The sequence below is a fragment of the Pseudorasbora parva genome, chromosome 3 (genome assembly GCF_024679245.1).
Source record: "Pseudorasbora parva isolate DD20220531a chromosome 3, ASM2467924v1, whole genome shotgun sequence".
NCBI classification, from domain to species: Eukaryota; Metazoa; Chordata; class Actinopteri; order Cypriniformes; family Gobionidae; genus Pseudorasbora; species Pseudorasbora parva.
Window position 1 is genome coordinate 35,155,621 of NC_090174.1, and position 19,563 is coordinate 35,175,183.

At 38.8% G+C, this 19,563-nt stretch overlaps 1 protein-coding gene across 5 annotated transcripts in view; it reads left to right on the forward strand.

Annotated features, from left to right (window-relative positions):
* arhgef28a (Rho guanine nucleotide exchange factor (GEF) 28a) overlaps positions 1 to 19,563 on the forward strand; it is an 87,741-nt gene that overhangs the window by 31,539 nt on the left and 36,639 nt on the right. For all 5 annotated transcript variants that reach the window (XM_067438612.1, XM_067438615.1, XM_067438614.1 and 2 more), the window contains exons 5-9: positions 6,014 to 6,197; positions 6,347 to 6,536; positions 8,842 to 8,902; positions 10,087 to 10,133; positions 10,328 to 10,394. In XM_067438612.1, the coding sequence (XP_067294713.1) occupies positions 6,014 to 6,197; positions 6,347 to 6,536; positions 8,842 to 8,902; positions 10,087 to 10,133; positions 10,328 to 10,394 (549 nt within the window). The remainder of the gene's footprint in view (positions 1 to 6,013; positions 6,198 to 6,346; positions 6,537 to 8,841; positions 8,903 to 10,086; positions 10,134 to 10,327; positions 10,395 to 19,563) is intronic.

Below are 19,563 nucleotides of genomic sequence, written 5' to 3' on the forward strand. Positions count from 1 at the left end.
CATTTTCATAAAATCAGTTAGAGTTTTAGAGAATCAGTTAGAAAACAGACACTACAATGAAAAACTGGACGTGTCTGTTCAATAACGTGTAAGTGAGCCGAACGAGAGTCACGGCACAGATGCAGCAGGTGTCAGATTACATTCATCACGAAAGCTGAGGTATTCACGATCGCGGCAGTCATTCACAGCGCGTGTTCAGTCTGACACGTTTTCAGTTCATGCCTTTGAAAGCTTAACTTTCATAGGAATTAATTTGAAAAGTTGAAACACTCAATTTGCTCCGCACCGCTCCGTTTACACAAATTCTCGCAGCTTTCAAAGCCAAATGCTGTGAGTGAAATCCCATTCCCCATGTGCGAGTTAAAAACATGCGGAAATAGCTCTTTTTTCTGGGCAAAAAATCCTCACATCCTCACAAATCCTCACATCGACGCAAAATGACGATCATTCGAATATACTGCCAGATTTCTACTGATACAAAGCCATATGCTAAATTGTTGAAGTAATCCTTTAAACAAGATTCACTTTTCTTTCCACCAACAAAGCTAATCAAACAACAGAAATCCTTTATATCTAACAAATAACTTGTCCGGTTTCTGTAACTTTTTGCAAATATATAAGTGTTGTACTTGCAGAAATTCTAAACCAAGAGCAGTTATTTTGTAGCCTGACAAGCCAGAGCCACATCAAGATGTTTGGTCTGGAAACTCACCATTGACAGGGCTCAATCCCAGGGGCGGGACAAACGGTTGTCTTTCAAACTCCGTCTGCACGCGATAGGATAGCGCTACACCAACCAGAGCAACGAAGGTGAAGCAGAGCTCGCTGACTGATTAAACATTCGCCGTATCCGGTCGGCTAAACTACGAACACATCTTCCCTTGTTAAGAATGACTTCAGTGCCGTTCTTTATTCTTTTCTCAGAGAAAAGCTTAACTCCAAGTCTTCTAGAGTCGCGGTCAGAGCTGATTCGAAAGGCCGCCGTTCGCCAGTTTCTGTGTGTACTAGAAGCACGCAAACGCAACTCGGCTGTCGTCATTACGGCCCCGCCCACCGACTCTATACACTATGTGATTGGCCTGGCAAGAGTTAGGCGAATACAGCTCAGAAGGGTATTGAGAGTTGCTAGACGACACTCGCGGGCAGATTAGATTTGCTGCCGCTAGGGTGCGTCTAGATTTCTAGGCTAGTTATTTTATGGAAATGTTGCTTCATCTCACTGACACTTCTGTTTTAACAGTGGTTCGACTACGACTGTCAATCTGAGCGAAGAGTCGTAGACATCTGTTCAATTAAAGCTGTTGTCCGTAACTTTTTTTGTGTTCAAGATTTACAAAAATTATATAATGAGAATGTACAACATGTATCTATTTTCCAAACCGTGTTTTTGTATTACCCTGAATCATTATGGTTCACTTATAATGAGTATTTATATTGGGACTATTTCAGGCCAGACTGGTAGGTACCGCTGCGAAGGAGCACAGCCCCTGCGTGATCCGCCATAGACATAAACAGAGAGAAGTAGCTCCGGCTACAATGTTCTTCCGCAAGACGGATGCAGTTCTGTTTATTAATCACTAGAGTGCAAAAAGTTACGGACTGCAGCTTTAATTACTGTGTGTGTGCGTGCACGTGTTTTACAAACACACCAGTCTGGTTTAGAGTCTCCTCTTTAGTTTGTCTGTCAACACCCAGTAACTTTGCCTTGGTTCCACTGAACCAGGACAAAGAGAATAATCCCACACCTATAAGAGGCTTTATGCACTTGATTCTTGTATCCTGAACCTCCTGATTTTTATTCAAATGAAGATTGCTTTTAGTAAGTCATGGTGGAAATCATTCTGAATTAGTGTTTGTTTTGATAACCTGATGAGCAGGTTTTGACTTGGATCTTTACATTTAACCTTAAAAGTTGCCCTAGAATGAGTTAAAACAATATTTTAAATTGTTCTCTGATATCTACATATAGGATATGTGACTTATTTAAGGGTTAAAATTGTCTAGATACTGGTTTACAGGTCCAATTACAGCCCCAGAAATTGTCCCTAGGATGTAATGGTTTGTTTTTGCCTTATATTTGGAAGGGTCATGAATATTAGGCTAATGTGGAGTTCTGCTCTGATTGACTTTTTCACTGCGTGACTCCTTTCAATGACAGAAACAAATCGACCGTATACTGTCAATCATGGAGAGATTATGCATCCAACCTTATGTTTGATCTTGTTTCTGACAAAGAAATTTTTTTTGAGGAACAACCAATTGTTTTAAGATTGGAAATGGATGCTTTTGAGTGGTAAGTTTAGTCTTTATTTTCAGCAAGACGTAAAGTAACGTCAGCCTACATGTGAACTAGCATATAACTTTACACGCATATCGTCAGCAGTCACAACTTTGTTTTTAGCATTTTAAAAATATTTTAATCACTGTAATGTGTTACTGTTTGATTTTACAATGATAGCTTCTTCACTTTGAATCACAAACTCTAAACAGTAAACAGGGTAATGTTAGCGCACAAATATGTTGTTTGTACAGTACAGTAGCCTACAGGTTTTTTTTTAAACAAATTGACAAAGCCATGTCAAATTTCTACCATTTCAACTTAAGTGATGGAGATGATGTTAGCTAGAAGTAGGGGTGTTCGATTCCAGTTTTTTTTTGGAGTCGACTCTGATTCCCGACTCCCACTGTGGGAGTCTATGGAATCGACTCCTCGACTCAGTTTACTTTACATCAATACAGGGTTAGAAATCAGACAAAATTGCTGTTGTTACACACTTAAATTATTTTCTCCCAACACAAAGTTCTAAAATCCTCTTATTAAAAACACACACTTTTAGCGTGGCCATCAAAATTAGTCCAATTTAGTGATGACTTTCGTGGCTATCAACATTTCTTTATCTATTACATAACCTAGGAAAAGTCACGAAAAAAGATGTTGTCGAGTGATGGCGCTAAACGCACATGATCATTGTCTTAAAAGGCGAGTTAAAAATAATATACATAAAGTAATGTACACTATTGATGTGTTTCTTCTTGATATTTTGTTTTATGGTTTGTTTAATAAACACATGGTTACCATTGTAAACCAACCCTTACGAAAGGAAAATATAAATTAATTAAACTAAAGCTAGCATGGAGGAAGCCTATAATTACAAACTAAAGTTGCTGTGATTGTTTTGTATTTCTAAAGTAAGCACTCAAATAAATGTGTGTGACAAAGTTTCTGTGACAGCTCTGACCCGGTGTACAAGACGTCAGTGTATTACCTCGCGGCTCGCTTCATTTCATTCACTCCTTGCTTATAGTGCACTCAACTTCCATGCACTTTAGATGAGAGATTCAGTAAAATAGAGCGATTTCGGACACAGCAACAGAGAATACACCAAGAGTCGGAGTCGGAGTTTGGAGTCGACTCCCCATCACTAGCTAGAAGGATCGAGTGAGCGATCTCTAAGCAACTTCAAACTAACGTTAACATAGTTGTGAGTTGTGTTGTTGATGAAAATAGCTCATAGGCTAAATTATAATTCTATCCGACAAAAGGGATTGCCATATGTATCTACGGTTGTATTTTGTAGATTTGTATGACAACACTGGCAGGAAATAATATTACCTTTGACATTTGTCATACTGATGTATACTACTTGGAGTTTCCTATTGTTACTGTTCTAGCATCTTGCGTTGGATCCAGACAACCCAGGGAATATTATCGTTAATGTTGTCTCACTAAGAAACTTCCAGTTTAATCAGAAATTGTTTAGACAGTCAATAAGTGGATAAAATCACTACTTACTGCTCACGGGGATATAGTTTGAATTGCTGCTTCTCCAGTATCAGACGCTGAGTGAAGCCTGCTTGATATTGTCCAGGTTAGAAAAACTGTCCGTGGTGAAATGGGCCGAGCAAACAAACAACTTTTAATTAAATTTTTGCGGTATCCGGTTATAGATAAACTTGCCAGTGGACAGTTTTGTTTAGTGGGAAGGCTATGAAAAGTCCCCACGTCCCCTGCACAGCCTGGAACATAACATCTATTTCAATGATCTGGCATTTTCGCTATCCTCTCGTGACGTATGCGCTGCCGTATACAAATGTTGGGGGCGTACATATTATTTAAAAAAATGTGTGTATATATTTTTTTCCTTAAATCATCCAACAAGCTGATTGCACTCCTCCATGTATCATTCTCCATGTCTTCCTTATATATTGCAGAAACCATGTGCAACGTGCTTGCCATATGAGTTTGACACCCTACGAAATGTTTATGACCAGATGTGGACTGCACATAGCCTAGAAATTTGCCTCTAATTTGCCGTGAGAGTTATCTAGCAACTCTCAATACCCTTCTGAGCTGTAAACGCCAAACTCTGGGCGGGCCAATTACATTGTGTCTAGAGTGAGTGGGCGGGGCTTAACATAATGATGGCCGAGTTGCGCTTGCGTGCTTCTTCTAGTAAACACAGAAACTGGCGAACGGCTGTCTTTCGAATCAGCTTTGACCACGACTCTGGAAGACTTGAAGTTAAGCTTTTCTCTGAGAAAAGAACAAACTGGGCCTCATGATGAGAAAAGTATTTAAATTAATCAATTATTATTAATATTAACATCTTCTAACTTCAATCTAAATTAAAATGCTAAAAATAAACATAAAATTAAGATGTAAACTGAATTTCCTCAAAAACTTGTGCTATCATAAAATTGATTATGGTTAATAAATTTTATATATTAACTTAACATTTTAACACAGTTATATATGTAAAAAAAGAAAAGAAAAAAAAGAAAAGAAAGATTGAAAATAAGCAGCTTTCTCATAATCACAGAAATATCAGAATCAGTTTTGTGAATACGGAGGGGGGACCGCTAAGAACCTCTGTCTGATACAGCATTAAACCTTATTGTTATCATACTGTTTGTCTACAAAGGGCATAAAGCACAGATATGCTCATAAATAGAAAAACAACATCTGGTGTGTATCATGGAGTGCTAATTTAATCTGCCAACTGGGTTACTCATGTATTATAATTGTAAAGACTGTCCCCAAAATTATGCAAAATTTGACAAAACCTTGAGTAGATATAGATGTCAGAAATTCATAGGTGAAGTAATATATTTTTTTTCTAGAAATGCAAAAGGCTTTATTTTAAAAATAGGTTTAGCCCCCTGTAGTAATTAAAATTAGTGTCATACATACAAATAATTAATCATATAATTTGTCAGTGATAATACTGTATAGTGTTATATATAATATAGTATATAATAATGTAGTGTTATATAATATAGTGTATTCGTCAATAAATATAAAATATAAACAATATATTTATTGAGTGGAGTGGGAAACACACGGTACCTCACGATATGATGCACGATACATGCCTCACGATACCAATAATATCACGATACATCAGTGCAGCAATAATTCATATATTGCTAGACAAACAAATGATACTATACAGTGATATAAGTCTAATGGTAGAATGAAAGAGACTTTGGTCATGCATCACTACAAAGCACAAAATGCACTCTCTACGGACCCACTTTATATTAGGTGGCCTTAACTACTATGTAGTAACATTTGAATTAATCATTTGATAAAATACACTTATTGTGTACATACATACATGTTTTTACATCGAACTTACATTTTTAAAAAAAAACCTGGATGTAATTATGTCTATAATTAATTTCTGTAGTTACATTTGTAATTACACTTACACCGACCTAACCCTACCCTTAAACTGACCCACACCACCACACCTGTCCTCCATATTCCACCTCAATATCAGCAAAGGTGTTTTGCAATACAATTTGAACACAGTAAGAACATTGTACTTATTTTTTGATGTAGGCCACCTAATATAAAATGGGGCTCTCTCTACAACTTGAAGTTAAAAAAAGTTAGATTCCAGAAGTTAAATTCCATATATAGTGTTTGGATATATATATTTAAAAATATCATCCAATTCATAAAGCCCTACATGATTTTCAAAGTCTGATCTCTTATCGTTTCTTTCAGATCCCTTTCCCAGGGAAACGCCTCTACATGTGGCGGTACGTTTGGGGTTCCCCCACCTTGTTCACTTCCTCCTCCAGGAGTCTGAAGGTCAGAGGATGGTTTCCATAGCTGACGAAGAAGGGCAGAGCCCTCTCACACTGGCTCAGAAGTATGGAGACCCAGCTCTCATCAGCGCGCTAACAGAGTGAGTCACTCTGTCCAGCCTGACACAATATACTATAATTAGATTACATCTTAAAAATATCCATTAATCACTGATGTGTCATTTCAATCATTGATCAAGTGTACAGTGTGGGCTGAGTTTAATGTGTCCTGTGACTGTGTTGTGATCAGTCCCACGAGTAGCATTGCTTGGAGGCCGGTGTGGATGTGTCAGATATGGACTGATGGCTCTCACCAGCTTCGTATCTGTCCCGTCACTAAATCTATTAGCCTGACTGTCAAAGACGGCACACAGATAGATGCACAAAGCAGCATCCAGCTGTACAAAGAGAAGAGCAGAGAGCAGGATACACTCGCACAGGTGAGTCAGCATTTCCGTATGTGCCTGCATGCCCATGTACACAACTTTCAAGGAAAAACTTTTTTATTGTTTCCTGTCCTTTTCTTGTGGAGCTATTTAAAGAATATGGAAAGCTCATGGATATTGTTTGTAAAAGGAAGGCTTTAGAAAAGATAGACAACACAAACAAAGACAGGAACATATGTCTATTTTAACTAATATTTAGATTAGTCTAAACAGTATGATTTTATTTTGTTTTTAATTTGAATTGTGCCTGAAAAAGTATGTAAAGAGACAGAAAAAATGGTTTTCACTAAGTTTAACAGTAATAATTTCTGATTATTTTCTGCTTTTGCTTTTGAAGAGTTTGTTACCAGTTAAAAATAAACTGTGATTATTGTGGCATTACAAAATAGACTTGCAAAAATGATGGCTGTTTTTGAACAGGACTCACAAACACTATCACCAATCTGTCAGTCATTCAGATCAAGGGGCCAAGGTTCAGCTGGCTAGCATAGATTTGTTAGCCCCTGCTGGTTGATGCTGTAACTACACCATCTGGAGCCCAAAATAATCTTTTTTCATTTGACAGTTATTCAGACGAATTCATAATTAGCTGTGTATTCTAAATAAATAAACTTTTTATATTGTATTAGAATAGTTATTTGTATGTGCTTGTCATGTGAAAGTACAGGGGCTGAGGTGTGAACTCAGTGTTATAGGAACGGTGTTATAGGAAACCCACAGGACAGTCTTGCGAGAATTAAGTGTTCCCCTCTGCCATTTTACTGGTTGTATTCACACTGCCAGTAGGAACTCTGAAGTGTAATAAGCAGACCGGCAGTGACATCATTTTAGCGTGGCATTCAACAACATCAGTAACTCTGTAGGATAAAGTTTGAAAAATTCCTGGACTTTAGTGTTGGTCAATCTATCGCTGTTTTCCAAGTAGGTAAGTTAATGTAAGTTAATGTAAACTTTGTGTTTTACTCTGCTTTTTAACAATGGTGGGTGCCGGTGTTCCATATGGCATGTGTTCAGACAGACAACATACACTTACCTAACTGCTAGTTCTTATCGTGCTGGGTTAGACCCTCCTCTGAAGTAGGAGCTAATTTAGTTCCTCCAAAAGGCTTTCCTAAAACTAAAATCATTCCCAGATCCTGCAGTGCAAACATGCTAAAAAGCAGGTAAATCCACCAATAGTTATAGGAACTATGAAAATGTACCTCTGGTGCAAAAGGCCCTTATTTTAACACTGCAGGAAAAATAATCCCCAGTTAGAAACACACCTCTCAGCTGTCACCCCTCTCTCTACCCACCATTTTTCATCAGCCGTCTAGAAATAAACCACTAAGAGCAGGTTACAGGAGAATGATGTGTGAAACAGTTTTATGAGCCTGTAAATGACTTAAGTTATAACTTTGGAAACTTTTATTACAGTTTACAGTATCGTTTACAGGTATTGCTTTGAGCAGCAGACTGGTATTTCTCATATAACAACTGCTGGCAGGCAGAGTAAGATCACCAGTGAGATTAAAAGTGCTGTAAATCATGTACCTGTGCATTTTTTTCTAAACAGTGTGTAATTGCGTAGTTTAAAAAGTAAATATACACTGCCATTCAAAAGTTTTTAGTTTTTTTGAAAGAAGAGGCTTTTATTTGATTTTATTTGACATTTATTTGATCAAAATACAGTAAAAATGATACATTTAAACTTTTTTCAATTTTAATATACACTGCCCAATCAAAAAATAATTGTTTATTAGTCGATAGTCTATTCAAATAGTCTCATTATTGCAGTGATTCAATACAGAGAAAAAAAATCAAATTCTTCAAATTATTGTAATGAAGATAGCGATGTGCTGAAATGTTGGCTCCTGTTCATTTAGTTTTAATTCACATGCTCTTTGCACTTTTGCAAGGGTGGCCTTCTATTGTGGCCAGCCTAAGGCACACCTGCGCAATACTCATGCTGTCTAATCAATATCTTGATATGCCACACTTGTGAGGTGGATGGATTATCTCAGCAAAGGAGAAGTGCTCACTAACACAGATTTAGACACATTTGTGAACAATATTTCAGAGAAATAGGCCTTACATAGTAAAAGTCTTGGATCTTTGAGTTCAGCTCATAAAAAAATATGGGGCAAAAATAAAAGTGTTGCATTTATAATTTTGTTCATTGTATTACAACAATTTGCAATGCATAACATTTGAATTAGAAATACACATTATCCTCTTAATCCAAACCTTCATTCCACTGATGTCAAACCCAAATGCCATTCTGTATCAAACCTGACACAGTCTGACACACGTGTTACAGGTGGTGCGACTGAGCGAGCCGTATGAGGGAAGTGTGCACACATCTGATGTATGTGCTGGAGGTAAGCCAAGTCATTTCAATGCATTTTACTCCAATTTACAGATTGCCTGTCAACATTTTTGCCCTTGTTAGCAATAATGAACTCCAACTATTAAGATAAAATGTTAAGCTACAGTCTAAGATTTCAACCAATACTGAATTTGTGGGTTTCTGGAAATTAGATGTAAGCCATGTGGTGAGAATTCAAACTCCACTGGATCACAGCTGGCCATAATGTTCATATGATTATGTTTCACTTTATTTTACTCCTCCTGTCTTGGGTTTATTTTATGACTAGTTTCTATATTTTACTCTCGCCAAGGTCTTATCACTTTTCATCCTGCTGATGTGATAAATTTTCTTCTCTTCTGGCTCTCACTTTCCCTCAGTCCTCCTTCTGTTACTCCACTTTTTCTTTTTCTGTTTGTCTCTCTTTCCTTTCCCTCTTCTTGACCTCAGCTCTCCCCTCTCTCTCCTCTTTTTCTTTCTCTGTCTCTCTTACTGTCTGTCACTGTGAGTTAGGTCTGGCAGGGTTGTTAGAGTACATTGGGTGAATTTGGCTCAGTATGGAGGACATTGTGGTAGAATGTGGGATGAGGAGTACACACAGACACACACACACACACACACACACACACACACACACACACACACACACACACACACACACACACACACACACACACACACACACACACACACACACACACACACACACACACACACACACACACACACACACACACACAGAGCAGTCTTTGTAAGGGACCTCCGGCTGCTTTCCCAAACATGTCCAGTATGAGGAGACACATTCCTCCTGGGTGGGCTGAGAGACAGAGACACTATATATTTGGGAGGGGTAAGATGGGACAAAACGAGAGAAATAATCTGCCTATAATTGGACTAATAAAGAAGAAATGGCATGCTGTAAATGCTATAAAGAGACACATAGATATTGTCAGCTTGCATTGTTGAAAGCAGGAGTCTCAGCAGATTTAACCTCTGTGACCTTTTGACCTTAATGTGCAGACACTTCCTTTTACTGCTTGACATGGTGATAAGTGTCTAAAAACGTTGTGTTTGTGCTTGTTTTTTCTTCTTTAGATTACTTGAGATAGTGTCCATTTATGATTTACTGAAGTTTAGCAACTGTGTGTACAAGTGAAAATGTAATTTTATTCAGTAATTGTTGTTTCTGCTCCTCAGATCTGAACAGTCAACTGAGAATTGAGGACCAAACCCTGGTGGATAGTGTGAGTGGAGTGATTTTTGTATAAATTAATTCCTGGAATCAGACCCACAATAATGGATCACTTAGTCTTGTGGAGGTTTTCCATTTGCTAAATAGACAAATGTGTGTGCCCATGTTCTTATTTTGCCTGGTTTTCATTCTTCAAAACAGTTGAAATGTGGTGTGTGGGTTTGTTTTTGTCATCTTGTTTTTCAGGTCTTTGAAGAACAGCTTGTTCTCTGCTTAGATGAAGAGGACGATGATCTAAACACATTTAACTCAGGTACACATGCATTCATCTATTTAGTGTGTGTTTTATTACAAATAAATTCTGTTCTTTTGAACATTGTATTCATCAAAGAATCCTCCACACAAATATTAAACAGCAACAGAACCGTTTACAACATTGATAAAAATAAATGTTTCTTGTGCATCAAATTAATATATTATAAATAATGATTTCTGAAGGATCATGTGACACAGAAGACTAGAGTAATGATACTAAAAATTCAGCTTTGCATCACAGGAATAAATTATATATTTAAAGAGAAATTGTAATAATAGTGTTTTAATGCATGTTTGATTGCATAAATGCAGCATTGGTGAGCATAAGATACTTTTTCAAAACACTTAAAAATGTGTACCAACCCCAACCTTTCCATTTTGAACTAGTAATGACAGATTTGTTGCGTTGAAAACAGTATTTATTATTTCATAACCATTTTTGGTCATTTAATCTCATAAGTGAACATGAAATTTAAGTTGCTACAGTAGCAGCAACTTAAATAGTGTTTCGATTTGAAGGTTGGTTCCCATTCAGTCAGTCACTTCCGACGCCACAGCGGAGAACACTGAATACTAATCTTGGTAGGGAGAGTCAATCTACTTCGAGTGTAACTAAATGGGCTCTTTTGGACTATCAGGCTCAGCTACACGATTCAGTTTGCCCGGCGTCCCCCCAGGTTCATTGGTGTCCGCTTCACTTGCGATTGGAGGTTGCAGTCCTACTGTCGAAGGACTAGATAGAGCAGGTCCCTCCGTTTGATATGAAGACGTGGTTTTACAGCCCATACTTCATTGTACCCAAGAAAAACCGGTGGCTTATGGCCAATCTATTATGGTCTCATATGACGCTTTGCGTCATATGAGACCGTTTCAGCATTGGCTTTATGACGAGTCCCGAGATAGGCGTGGCAGCATGGCACTCACTGGGTGAGTATCACACCGACCTGTCACCAGACCTTCGGCCGTGATCTGGCCCCTTGTTTCTTCGGGCCGGAGTGCCCATATAACTGGTGTCCAGGCATGCTGTGGTACTCACAAAGGTCTCTGCCACCAGTTGGAGGGCCATGTACAACGGACATGCAGTGTCAGGGGTTTGGACGGGCCCGCATCTGCATTGGTACATCAATTGCCTCGAGTTGCTAGCAGTATGTCTTGCACTGAGCTCAAAAAAACACTGCAGGGAAAAATTTATTGGTCTGTATGGCAACACTGCGACCGTTGATTACATCAACTGAAAAGGTGGTCTGCACTCCAAGTCACATGTTGCAACTTACCCGCAATCTCCTCCTCTGGAGTTAGAAGCATCTGAGGTTGCTTCAGGCAATTTGTGTCCCCGGTGTGCCCACCCGTGTGGCCGATGAGCTCTCACAAGCTGCTCTCCTGGGAGAGTGGCGACTCAATCCCCATGTTGTTCAGCTGATCTGGAGAGAGTTCGAAGAGGCTAAGGTAGACCCACTGTTTGTCCCACTGTCAATTTTATTCGCTGAATGAGGGAACACTCGGCACGGATGCACTGGCAAACAGCTGGCCCCAGGGCCTGTGAAAAAAGTGTTTCCCCCAGCTGGCCAACTTGCACAAAGCCGATGCAAAGTCAGGGAAGATGAGAAGCAAGCCCTGTTGGTGGCGCCATACTGGCCCAACCAGACCTGGAGCCGGTTTCACGAAAATGTTCTTAAGAAAAAAGTTACGAAAATTCTTAAGATAAATTCTAAGAAGTTCATAAGAATTTTCCTAAGTGCAATTCTTGAAAAATTCTTAAGAAGTTCTCAAATATTTTCTTAAGAACATCTTAATTTTTTACTTAAGAAGAAAATAAATGGTTTTATTTTATTGAAAGGTATTACTGAAAGTGAAGACTTTCTGAATGAAAAACACTTCAAAGCCTGTCTTTTTGCGCTTCCTGCTAATAATCCTGATTACCGTACATATCATAATAAGTGTGCAGCCTATTTTCCTCGTGACTGGCTTGACTGGTGTAAATCACTAAATATTGTTTTTAATGTGCTGTGTCGGTAAAATCGGTATTTTATAAGAGCCTAGCCATTTATCAAGAATGCTGCTTGGGTACCAAGGATCGGCCGTTAGATCTACACAAGACGAATCATATCTCGGAGACCTCCAGAGCCCGCGGCAGACGCCAGAAGAACTGGCCAAGGAAAGGCTGCTCTCGGCGGGTTAACGAGCGCTGAACACCTGCTGACCGCCTGGAGCTCACAACTCAAAACAACAAAAATTATGTGGAGTTTCTCGTCCGCTATTATCTTGCCGGTTGGTGCGAGCTTTGCTGGTTTTATACTCGTCCATATGGTACTATTAGTTATAAATATTATATTTAGCTAGCTACTGTTATGTTGTAATGCTTAATAATGAAACAACCCAATAAATTGGTTAAACATCTTACATTTGGGTATTTAAGATAGGTTAGAGGTTATCCTAACTTTAAGAAGTTATTTACGATGATTTTTAAGAACATTCTTTTCATGAATATGAACACTTCTTAAATATTATCTTAAGAACAATCATTAAAAAAAAGATAACATTTTTAGGAAAGGTTTTTGGGAATACAAAATATTCTTATGTTATATAAGAAATTGGCAGTTAAGAATAATTTTATTCTTAAGAATGTTTTGTGAATCCGGCCCCTGGTTCCCAGAACTAATGTTCCTCTCGACAGGCCCTCGCTGGCAGATTCCTCTGAGGAAGGACCTTCTTACTCAGAGACAAGGCACCTTGTTGTACCCGCATCCAGACCTCTAGAAACTTCATGAGCAGGAAGCGGAGGTTCTAGGTAGTTAACAAAATCCCTTCTGCACCTGCACCGTCCCATCTGTGCTTTGTGTCTGTATGTTGATAGAACACAAAGCACGGAGGCCGGCAAGGGAAGCAAGGGAAAGGCTGTCTCCAAGCAGAAGATGGCCCACTGGATGGTGGATGCCAGCACCTTGGCTTACCAAGCACAAGGTGTGTTCTGTCCGTTCAGGGTGCGAGCACACTCTTCTAGAAGTGTTGCCGCCTCACTGTCAGACATATGTAGTGCTGTGGGCTGGGCGACACCCAACACGTTCGCTAGGTTCTATAGCCTGCATGTAGAGCTGGGTTCCTCTTGTGTTCTCACCTCAAACGTGTAGAACCACTGAGAGGCCCATGCTCTTGTCGGCTTGCAGCGCTCTGAACTGAACCCACTGAACCCTCAAGTCCTCAGTGCCGGATATGGCGGAGTGTTCGGTATCAGGCCTTTTGCCGCTGAATCCTTAAGAACCGGTACTGGGCTGGCCACATATGTGTGACCCTGCAGGGATCTCGTATGTTTTTCACGGTTGCTAATATGGAAGCCCAAATGCTTCCCCAAGGAAAGCACCCCCTTCAGTGGGGCTGGAGCCCCCTCTTGCTTGTGGGCTATGGCTCAGCAGTTATACCCCACATAACTCCTTCGGGGTACAATGTGGGTTCTGCAGCTTTCCTTCCTACTAGAAAGTGCCACAGCATCTGACCCCTTCCAGTGCACTGGAAGGGGCCAGATGCCATGGCACTTTGGTAGGGATTCCTATTCCTTGGTCTTCGACGTGGTGTTGGAAGTGACCGACTGAATGGGAATGTCTCTGTTACATATGTAACCCTCATTCCCTGAAGTAGGGTATGGAGACGCCACATCCCGCTGCCATGTCCTCTGTGCCCCCGCTGGGGTGCCAGTTTGTGTACTCGGCTCCTCAGTGAAAAACTGATTTGATGCAAGCACCTCTGGCTCATTTATACCTGCATGGCATGAGCAGCTGCTGCAATCATTGCATGCCAATGTACCTTGGCTCGTTTAGTAATACTCTACGTAGATTGGCTCTTGCTAGCGAGATTCCTATTCTTCAGTCTCTGACGTGGCATCTCCGTTCCCTCCTTCAGGAACAGTGTGATATTCTATTAAGCAAAAAAAATAGCAAACACAAATACTGGCTAAAATAACTAAGTTTAATGTGTTTATTTATAATCATCAACAATTTGTTTCACTTCATAGTGCCTGTCTTTGCTTTATTGTGTATGTGCGTGCATTAAGGGGGTTATTGAATTTGTCATGAAATCATGAATTTTCTTGAACTGATGTTAACCTAATTCACATCAGTGTAGTTCCAGGAGTTTGGCTAAAGAAGTAGCAGAAAGATTGAACAGGAAAGTATTTAATGTAAGAGGATTCTTTGAGGTTAGAGCAAAATCATGTTCATTTTAAAACAGACGTCTTGTGTTTTTAATCGCACAGTGTATTACGAGAACGATTACAAAGTATAGCAGGCGCTGGCAACTGAACATAGCAGTAATCATTTTCCATCTAAATGAAATAGTGCAGGCATAAATGAAAAAGTACCTTCTGGATTTCAGGCGCTGCTATTGCTCTTATGGGTCTGCTGTCCTTAGTTTAAAATTGCATTTTAGTTTTTTTGTCTTTTAGAGGAACAGGGTGAGATTTATAACTCAGCAAGGACAGAAGATGAGACTATTCTTTTGAAATGCATTGGCCCCTTTAACCGAACCTCCATCTCACACACACATGTACATTCACAGTTTCAACTGTAAAGTGGTGGAAGGAATGTTAACAAGCTTCGATTTTCGAACTTGCACAAAAGCTGACATTTAAGATGATGCTTTAAAATGTAGCCCATCCTACAGAACGTGTTCCTCATCCTAATACAGAAGCTCTCCCTGATTTCTCCCAGTTACCTTGATGTAGCAAAGAGATTCCCAAACAGGCCTTTGTGTACCTCAGGGGTTACTTTAGTAGGTTATAGGAGTCTTTGGATAGATGTTGGTTATTGTCTTAAACCTAGAAAAACTGAAAAAATTATTTCATGATTGTTTTTATTTAAGGAAAGAAAATTAAATAGTGTGAGCCTTGTCAGTTTTTGAGGACGTATGACCTGTGGATTTTTTTTAATACTTGTTGAGATTAGGTGACAAAATTATTTAAAATGAATAAATAGTTAATTATAAAGTAATAAAGTAATTAAATTGTCTTTGCTAAACAACTTTGATTTGATTTTTTTTTTTTTTTATTCTTTCTGAAAAGTAGTGTAGGGTCTTACTCGTGATAATGATTATAAGAATATTTATTAATTTATTTAATCGTACCATGTACTCACACTCACCTAAGCAAACTATTCTCATCATCTTTTTACTGAACTATTATTCCTCCATTTCTTGTTTTAAACATAAACTCTCTCACACTGTCTCTCACATTGACGGTTAGCCACTAAAAACTCTGGAGGCAGAGGGAGGAGAGAGTTGGGGTCGGAGCCCAGATTTCATGAGAGACTAAAACAGTCACACTCCACAGAAAAGAGAAGGCCGACTGGAAGGAAACCGTTTTGGAGGGCTCTATTAAAACTGAATGGACAATGCTGCTGTCATAGAAGTCAAGGAATAAGAACACAGACAAGAGGATATAAGAAAAAAAGGAATTCATTCTGAGATTTTTTTGTTTATCCACATATCTGGAGATCTATCTTCTTAAGGAGGATTTTCTAAAGAGCTGCACATAGACATACATGATTACTGAGTTGCAGCACTCTCATGGTATCTTGTAGAAATCCTAACTTGTGAAATGAAAGTTTGTTGGCGTTTAAGACGTTTGGTGGGCTGAATGAGTCTGCTGTTTGGATTACTGAAACACATGTTCCAGTACACATACACATACACACACTGAGTTGTTCACTAGCAGAGACTGACTGTCCACCACATGCCGAGAGTAATACATTTAGACTCACACACACCTGGCTGAAATATTGTGTTTTTAAAAGTTTCTGGCTGGTTGTGACATGGTCTTTTAACTAGTCGATTTTGGCCTTAATGTTTGCTGTGGAGTATTTTAGTGGCGTTGATTTTTTGAGTTGAATCGAGTCTGTGTCGGGTTGAGTTTGTGCTGCTGAAAACTTGAGATTTGGAAGATTGAGTTTTGAGGTTGATTTTGTGTAGATTTGAGTCTCTGTGGGTTTAGTTTTTTAGGATCAAGTTTAATTTCAGTGCTGTATTATATAAATTCATAATAGATATTATTTAACATTATAATTCTATTTTTGTTTTAATATCTTTAGTCATCAGTAGCAATCAGCTTAATATTAGAGGTGTTGACTTTTCCAGTGACAGAGACAAATATAGCTAACATTAGACCACAGCTTTCGAGGCAAAATATCAGATGAAATGCTCTGAAATCTCCCAGATGAAGTAAGTCTTTGATTTGTACAGTTTGAGAAAATGTTCTGGATTATATTGTGGGACAAAACTCTGGGATTGTTTTCGAAATGACTGATTGTGTGTTGCAAGTCAGTTTGGCCAATTATTGAGATGATAGATGACTCATTTCTGCCTGTGAGAAGTTGCATTAAAAAACGTTTTTGTATCATGATTTTATGGGGGAAAAGTATGTTAAAAAAATTTCACAGTAAAATTGTTGTTTGCTTTTATATTTGTTTATAAAGAGTGAGGGGGAGGTGTGTGTCTTTTTGCATCCTGGGACCTCATGGGGTTTTATTATTGTGTATGGTTAATGATTCCTAAACCTTGGCTGACCTTCCAGATTCCTATAGACACCTTAGTTTGAAAATCCCTCTGCTGTGCTCTCCCAGGTCCAGTTTGAGTCCTGACTCTGCCTGTAACAAAAAAAGGGGGAGTATAGAGTGTCAAGACTAAGCCCACCTTCTCCAACACGCACACAAACACACAGGCTCATCTCCTCAACGCTTATCTGTGGAATCTGCATTTTTTGGAAAGGTGTTCTCAAACTCCTGGGTAACTGCTTAGTGATTTTACTGTTATGTGTTTCACGAAACGGAGCAGTTGAGGAGAATTAAAAACATGGACTCTGACTCGGACTCTCCATTTAACTACTCATGGCCATCCTTCCCAAAGATGAGAATCCGGAGACGGACATCAAAAGCAGGTAACTGGAGTAAGGGAGAGAGAGAGAGAACCGGTCTGTACGAATGATATTTGTAACAAAGACACACACATATACGATGCATGAAGAAAGCACACATAGACAGCTTAAAAGTCTTTGTCTCTCATGACTTTGAGTTTGTGTGTTTTTGTTTAAGTGAATCAATTGTTTTTGGTCTGTGATTCAGGCATTACATACTTAATTCAGCCATGAGTCAGAGCTCAAATAGCTGCTACTTTTGAGTTTTGAGCCAGGCTTACACTGAAATGTTTTTGTAGGACAATACAGTGGTCATTCCACTAGTGCTTTAATTTCTCCCCTCAAAAATGTGTATGGTCATCTTGTGTAGTCAGAGGTACCATCCGAAAATGGTAAAGGAAAAACCGGTCAAATGGGAAAATAAGTGAGTCGTCTGCATTCATCATTTGATTGCAAAACGCCATCATTCAGTTTTTGGAAAATAGGTATTGTTTTAGTTTTTATGAATGCAGTAGCATTACATCTGCTTTTGAGCTGATGGGAATTCAGCTCACATGAGCACTACTGTGTTTGTGTTGCTGATGTGTGATGGGTAGGTTTAGGGTCAGGGGCAGTGTAGGGGGATAGAAAAAAACAGTTTGTACGGTATAAAAACCATTACGCCTATGAAATGTCCCCACATTTCACAAAAACAAATGTGTGTGTGTGTGTGTGTGTGTGTGTGTGTGTGTGTGTGTGTGTGTGTGTGTGTGTGTGTGTGTGTGTGCACACAGAGAGGAATGAAACAGAGTTGACGTCAGTATCTGGTTTTTCCGTTGTTGTTGGAATGCCTTCACATGCATCCTTCATCTGGGGGGGCCCCTGCAAGTTATTAGAATCTCACCTTTACTTAAACATACTGTATGTATACTTATCTAAACCAAAACACACAGTTGATTGCATGCTGACATATACAAATCTTTTTTATTTTACATTTATTTCAAAAAGGGACAATGTAAATTAATCCACATTCATGAATGTAAATGTACCGAAATTAGCCTGAAGGCTAGTTTTCATTGCTAATCCTTTTGTCAGATGTGATTAGGCCTAAAACTAGAGAAAAGAAACGAGAGAACAACAACAACAATAGTTGAACTAGAACTTGTAAACAACACTGGGAAAATACAATTAAACAAAACAAAAAGGCTAAATATGATAATTCATTAATAATTTATTATTAATAATTATACAATTATTATTAATAGTAATAATAGGGGAAGCAACATTAAAGGTGGGGTAAGTGCTTTCTGGTAAACAATTTTGATATTTCAAATCACCAAAACAAACACGCCCCTACCCCAAAAGGGTCGTGCCCCTATTTTGATAGCTCCGCCCCACACATAAGTACGCAACCCAGACAACGACTATGGCAGAATCTGCTGTACGATGTCAGTAAGTCAAAGCAATGTGTGTTAGTATGGTAATCTAGGTCGAATGTTCAATGAAAAAGCAATCCCTTACATCCCAAAAGCACAAACACAGTTCGATAACAGTCCAACTAACATATTACAATTGTGACAAAATTAGAGGGTTACATATATTTTACAAAGGAAACACATATATTAGGAGTTAATTGTCTTATTTTTTGGAGACACTGCGAGCTGACGCTTGAAACAGACAGTGGTTTATAGGATGAGGAAATGAATGGGTCTTTGTCATCGCTGAAGTGAACGACGATACGTCTGGAAATGGACAAACAAGCGGACATGATACACGAGCAAAATTCAAGCAAAAGCAAGTATATATTAGGTCTGTGAAACAAAACAAAACCAATGTTACTCGCCTATCGAGAAGAAATAAAGCAACATCGGCGTCCCATTGCCATTGTAAAGCTGATACTTCTTGCCTGATCGTAAGCCTTCTTTTGTTCCACAGACATTTTCCACATTTTGGTTTTTTTATCTGCCATCTCTCTCTTTCTGTCGTTGCTCGGCTAATGTCTTTCCTGTGTGTCGTGTCTTTTTGATAATGACATGCACTGAACGTTCTCGTCTCCCCATCATTAGTAGACACGCCTCTTAGTTTGTAGCTGATTGGCTAAAAGTTTGTTTTGGTACTCGGCCCAAGACACTTTTATAAAGCAGTTTTGAAATAACTCTTACCCCACCTTTATTGTTCACATTGTTGATTATGAAGAAGCCATTTCTTAAAATTATTCTTAAATGAGTTAAACAATGTGCATTCTCTATTTGTTTGTGGTACAGAATTCGACTGATGTGGTGCTCTGAAAGAA